This window comes from Sitodiplosis mosellana, unplaced genomic scaffold (genome assembly GCF_009176505.1).
Source record: "Sitodiplosis mosellana isolate CC-2019 unplaced genomic scaffold, AAFC_SMos_1.0 Smas_scaffold_1, whole genome shotgun sequence".
Taxonomy (NCBI): Eukaryota; Metazoa; Arthropoda; class Insecta; order Diptera; family Cecidomyiidae; genus Sitodiplosis; species Sitodiplosis mosellana.
Genome location: NW_022595244.1, coordinates 13,522,947 through 13,528,946, shown reverse-complemented (window position 1 = coordinate 13,528,946; position 6,000 = coordinate 13,522,947). Strand labels below are relative to the sequence as shown.

At 37.9% G+C, this 6,000-nt stretch overlaps 1 protein-coding gene across 9 annotated transcripts; it reads right to left on the bottom strand.

Moving 5' to 3' along the window:
• Nucleotides 1-386: 386 nt before the first annotated feature.
• On the bottom strand, nucleotides 387-5,104 carry LOC129567019 (uncharacterized). Of its 9 annotated transcripts, none has more exons than XM_055443519.1 (7): nucleotides 4,896-5,104; nucleotides 2,688-2,897; nucleotides 2,157-2,605; nucleotides 1,673-1,977; nucleotides 1,026-1,535; nucleotides 714-898; nucleotides 387-624 (listed from the first exon to the last, which is right to left on the bottom strand). In XM_055443519.1, the coding sequence occupies exons 2-7, from the start codon at nucleotides 2,823-2,825 to the stop codon at nucleotides 505-507; spliced, it is 1,707 nt and encodes a 568-aa protein (XP_055299494.1). In that variant the 5' UTR covers nucleotides 2,826-2,897; nucleotides 4,896-5,104; the 3' UTR covers nucleotides 387-504. The 9 variants fall into 9 exon arrangements, with proteins under 9 accessions (XP_055299494.1, XP_055299447.1, XP_055299456.1 ...); XM_055443472.1 differs by lacking the exon at nucleotides 4,896-5,104 and adding an exon at nucleotides 3,106-4,800; XM_055443481.1 differs by lacking the exon at nucleotides 4,896-5,104 and adding an exon at nucleotides 3,137-4,057.
• Nucleotides 5,105-6,000: the final 896 nt, after the last annotated feature.

Genomic DNA, 6,000 nt, shown 5'->3' with positions numbered 1-6,000 from the left:
CGCATGAATAAAATAAATATGCATGGGGCTGGCTGTGTCAATCGCATACGACGGTAAATTAATACAAAAGGCCACTTCGTTGAAATTGCTCGTGCATTACGGTAAAATGCGGAAATCATAGCTAAATTGAATGAGCATAGTGCAAAGTGCATTCTTTGATGTTTGTAATAACAAATAATAAAAGCCACAAAGAGGAGATGAACCATTTAACGGTCGTTTTTAATGCAATTTTCCAGCGAAAAAACAAGAGAGATAACATTTAAAACCATGCATATGCGTTGACGGTGTAATTAAATCTCTGCCTTTTCATTAGCTTACTCTAAGTAGCCCTGTTTGAGCAAACATTGAACTATGCTCATAAATATTTTAAACGGAAACGCCAGTAGTTTCAAGTACTCTCCTTTTTTATTTATTTCGTATAACTTAATGGTTTGCTGTTTCCATTCTTTAATTTTGAAATTACCAGACCAATTAAAAGAAAGCTCGATGAAATGAAATTTTATTCTAAATACATGTCTTTTTTATTTGTTCAAAACGTTGCTCAATGGTTGGTTTCATGGTAGCATCCGTTTCAAAAATGCTCTTCGCCTCATTCAGCAGCAGTAGTTGCTCGTTGAAACGTTCCTAAAAATACAAAAAAAAACGGATTTGTGAGCATATTTCTTGTTCGTTTACTTGTTTGGTTGGTTTGCATGATTTTAGCAAAAACTAACATGAGCCACCACAGACGAAATGTCTCGATTACTTAATTGCCGCTCCGTTTGTACATAAAGCGCTTCCTGCAAATCAACAAGTAATTTTCCCCGGAAAATACTTTGTCCTGGTTCAAGTATTTTCGCCACTTCTAGTAATTCTCGACATAAAAAGATTTTGCGTGCTAAGTCCGTATCGCCAATTTCTGTCGGCCTCCCCAAAAAAGAAGAAGAAGAAAAAGAACAGTGGGGAGAAAAACACAAGTTAAAATAATATCAACACCGTGCTCCCATTTCAAAATGTGTGAATCATTCAAATTGTAGTTATCATACCGTGCCAAAGGAAACCGCTAACATTGCCATATAATTGCGTTAATGCATATTTGATTTGCAGAACAAACGTATTGTGCTCGTGCAGCAAAATTTCCGCATTCAAATCATCTTCGTTGGCATTGCCATTGGTTTTGTTTCTTGGACGGGGTCGATAGCAGTATTTCTCCAGAAATGTTTCAAAATCATACGGTGATTGCTTGCAAAGATTCTCGATGGCAAATTGAAGTCGACTTTGGATGAATTGAAAATTGGTGGCGGTCACTTGAAATGAGCATTCCGTGCAATTCCAGTCCGATTTATCGTCAAATGGATTGTCTGGCAACAATTTGGCCGACCTACAGCGTTGGCATACTAACGACCCGATGAACGTATCGCATTCGGTTGGATCCCGGCACCGTTGACACAAACAATCGAAGCATTTGCTGTGTCGCAAATAAATGCGTCTCTGGAGAGTGCAATGCAATGGTTGACAGTATGACAGTGAAATCACGTCACCTTTTTTTATTTCAACTGAAAGAATTTCGGGAATTTTGTTGTTGGTTTCAATTTTCTTGTCTATCTCTCACTCTCTCTCGAATGACAAAATGAAATGCGAATTCAATTTGATGGATGCAAGAAAGAAAATTGCGATAATGATAACTACTTACTTGCAGCTCGAATGGTAATTTGCATATTTTCGTCAAATGTATGATAGCTATTTGGCACGCAGTCATGCGACATCATTGCTGTTTCAGCATAAATGGCACGGATTTTGCTGCATCCGTCGACGGAACGAACCTCAAATGCATTCGTATCCAAGATAGCAGCCGTTTTCAGTATAGTCATTTCATCGAATTCGTCAAGCGATAAAATTGTTTTGAAGAATGTGATTAGGTTGGATCGTAGCACACTGTACATGGGCGTTCGGATGCGCTCCTTCAAATGGCCTTGCAATTGATAGAATTTCTGAAATCTTTTGCATGTGCAAACAAACAAGCGAGAAAAGGAGGTAAACACATTTTAATTTCGATATGAATTTGTGCAGTTTTAATTTTGCCGTTCAAAAGAGTAAATTCTACGTCAACTACTGGAAAAAAAAGACAAAAAAGAGTCGCATGCACGACAAAGATTTACATTCGTTATGTTATTTACCCATCTTTAGTGTTCTTCTTCTGCAGCAAACATCTTAGCGGCAAAATTGCACAGTAAGCGGATTCCTTTCGATTTTCATCTTGCGCATTGTAATCGATACTGCATTGAAATTTCTTTTCCGCCATCAACTGGCACTCATCCAAGTGTGCTGGTGATTTTTCACATTCCCGACTGCACAACGGCCACTTGCACGTCGAACATTTGTAAAAATTTCGTACTGTTTTCACTTTTGGCTTTGGATTGCGATTTCGATTGGACGACGACGATGCTGGCGCTGTTTGATTGACTCGAATATCCTGCGGTTCTACAAAACGATTGCAACCCAAACAGATCGGTGCGCTAATTATTTTCGGTCCAAATATCAACGGTTTTTCGCGTAGAATCACATCACCGGCTTTGATAGTACGAATTGCTCGCATAAAACGACCAAACGTATCACATTCTGCTATCTAATTGCATATGCATGAATCGAGAATATAATCTATGAGAAGCTATTGAAATTTTCCATCGTTGAAAATGGCTATATAATACCTCGTAACATTTGCATTTCGATTTATGGCCCCGTTTCCAATCCGATTTCTGATGCTGTTGACTACAGTAAAAAACTAGCCGACACCCAGCACATTTCAACGCCGCTGATTCACCACAAAATTCACACTTCATCGACATAATTCTTTCTAGCACGTTATTAAAACCACACCGATTTTCTCTTTTGATACGTCAAAATTTCTTGCTGAACAGCTGAAAAACATGAAAAAAATCAACTGTGACTGAATAAAAACTAATAATAAGCGCATATTTTGTTTCTTTTTTCGTTTGAGGGACACGAGACTTTTGAAATAATATCGAATCATTTAATTCGTGCCAATTTTTCATATGCGGCTTGAGAAATAAACTCATCAAATGTCTGCGAGGCAAAAGAAATAGAAACAAATTATTTTGCGAATACTTCATGAATAATTTCAGCAAAAGTTCCGCACAATTTGAATTATTTATTACGAAGAATGAAAAACTAAAACTGAATAAATGAATCGAAGCAATAAATTTATGTTTTCACTTCTGTCAGCACGATTGTGGAACGATTTGTGTTTGTTTTTCTTGGCAGTAGAGATATCATCGAAAATTTCTTTGCTTCGAATGCATAAAATTGCCCAACCCAATTCAAATTCACTCAAGCACCGTAACAAAGCAAATATGGTTTATGCGTTTCGCCTGAAACTGACAACTCGATGACCATTTCCGATGGAAATTGATTTAGGATACGAACACTGAACAGAAAAACAAACAAACGACTCGGACGGAAGACTGAATAGAAATGGTTAGCACTTGAATGGTTTAGCACCAACTGAAAACTGAATGTGATTTGTGATGTAATGCGGTGTAGCTCACGCTATCGCGATCTTCTTGTTGTTCGTCGTCACTCACATTTCACTTTCACGAAATTGAGAGCCACACTGATTTGCGATGAGCTTGATGCGAGGTGCATCAAATGAACTGCGAAGATGACGAATAAGCTGTCTAAACCAAAGAAACCGGCCCAAAGCAAAGCAAATCAACTCAAAACACAACAACAGCAACCGCACCAACAAACTCCATTCACATTCATGAATTTAAAAATAAATTTATGTGACATTCAAATTGTGAATCGGGCGCATTGAATGAAACATCTCTCACTCTCAACAGTCGCGTCCACTTTCGATTTATTTATTGTTATGTTTTCTATCATAACTCTGTCGCAACGATTGTTCTATGCTCAACGCTTTGACTCGCTTGCAAACAGCACGACGTTTTCCGTTTGCTATTCACCCAACAAACCGAAAAGTGCTTTGTTTATTCTGTTCAGATTGTTCTGTTGGAATGATTCGGTTGCTATTTTTTTTTCTGCTTGCCGAATCACTTGTGCCGAAAGCAACGTGTGGATTGTCAGCGTGGGAAATGTTTTTCTCTTATTCGTATGTCAATAGGAAGCGAGAGAGAAAAAACAAAATGATGAACGTGTTGATGCGTAGCGGTTTAGTGCCGGTATCGTTTCGAATTCTATATAAAAATAACATAATCAATGGCCGTTGTTCGTGTTGCTCGAAATCAAAATTTCTCAATCGGGACTCTTGTATTTTTCCCCCTCTCACACACACTCTCTCTATCTCTCTCTCTCTTGCTTTCTATTTGCCTGTCCTTTGCATTGCGAGCATTTTGTGCGAATAAAAAAGAATATTTTTAGTTCGAATTCAAGCGAATTGTATTCACTCAATCGTATCACGTTTTTGGTATACACATTCCAGTTGTGTGTTTAAGTGACGCTAAAAATACGTAGGGGAAACACAGTCTCTATTCACAACAGTCGAACTAATATTTTTCGCTCGTATGAATATGTGCTGATGATAACAAGTGCTTTTGTCTAGCTAACAAAACATGTTGTTGTTTTTTATTCTCTCTTTCGTTTGCATTCCATATATTTTGTTGGGACAATAAAACGCACAGTGAATTTTAATTCGATGTTGGTTCGATGATTGTAAATTCGATGAGTAGTGCTTTATTCGTCCCAAAGTGTGAATCCCTTTCTCTGTCTCTTGTAACGGATCATCGGATGTGCTTGATATCGAAGCGCGCTGAGAATAGAATTATTGACGGGATGTTTCACTGCACTACATTTAGTGCCACTCGAACAATTCATCGAATTTATCGGAGCACTGTGTTTGCAAATAATTAACAATGTTTTAAGTAGGTGTAAACTCAAACCGTTGGAATCAACTCATTAAATTGCTTTTCGCTCGTCGAAATGTAATTTTCAAGCGAATTGCCGCCAATTAAGTGCTCTCTCTCTCTGTCTCTCTCTCTGCCACCGCACAGTTTCACTCTTCGCCAGCAACAAATGAAATTGACTACACACTATGTTTTTCACTGCTCATCGCATTGATTTTCAATTTGTATGCATTCACGAGTCACTAGCTACAGTGACAGTCCATGTCGTTTGTTCACGTCTCTTTTCTCTGGCGCGCGTATACGCAAACACATGCACCAAGTTTATAATTAAAACTAACAGCCACTTCAAATTTACCGTATGTTGATAAAAAAAACACCAGCATCGAACGAGCAAAAGCAACAACAACAACACAAACATTCAGTGCGAAACTTCCTCGTTCTCGTCATTTCTCATTTTAAATCGAATTTTAATTAGAACGCTTGATGTTGCATTTAAATCAAGCTACTGACAACTTTATTATTACATTGTAACATAACAAAATGTCATTAGCACGAAATCTCAAGAGGCTGCTGCTGCTGCTGCACATCTTGTAATATTTATGTCGTACGATTCCTTCAACGATTTCCAAGCATGATTCAACTGAATCGACTGATAAACTACTTACTTACTTCTTACAATGGATCCATTGCTTACACTGATTGCACTTAAATTCCACGAAATCCCATTTAACTTGCATCCAATCGAATCCGATTTTGTTTCAATCACGATAATGACTTTGTGGAATAGAGCATCGCGCTGATTTTACAGGATTCGTTCGTAAATTGGTTTAATGGAAACTATGCTACTACGGCACCAGGTACATGGTACATACTCAACCTCTGAAGAATTGAGAGATTGAAAAAAAAAATCCCAACCATTGACATAAAAGCGATTTGCTATCGGTTGATAGCGTCGGTGGTGCCGCAGAGCATCAGTCAATTTCGTTTTATTTCTCTTTTTTGAGTTCATTTTTAATAATTTCCTCTGCAGTGACTTCGCCGAACGAACAAGAATAACAACAAAATCGGTAGAAAAAATGTCATGGATATCGTTACATACAGCTTCGGATCCGTGTATTGGATTTCTGCGATATTTATTTTT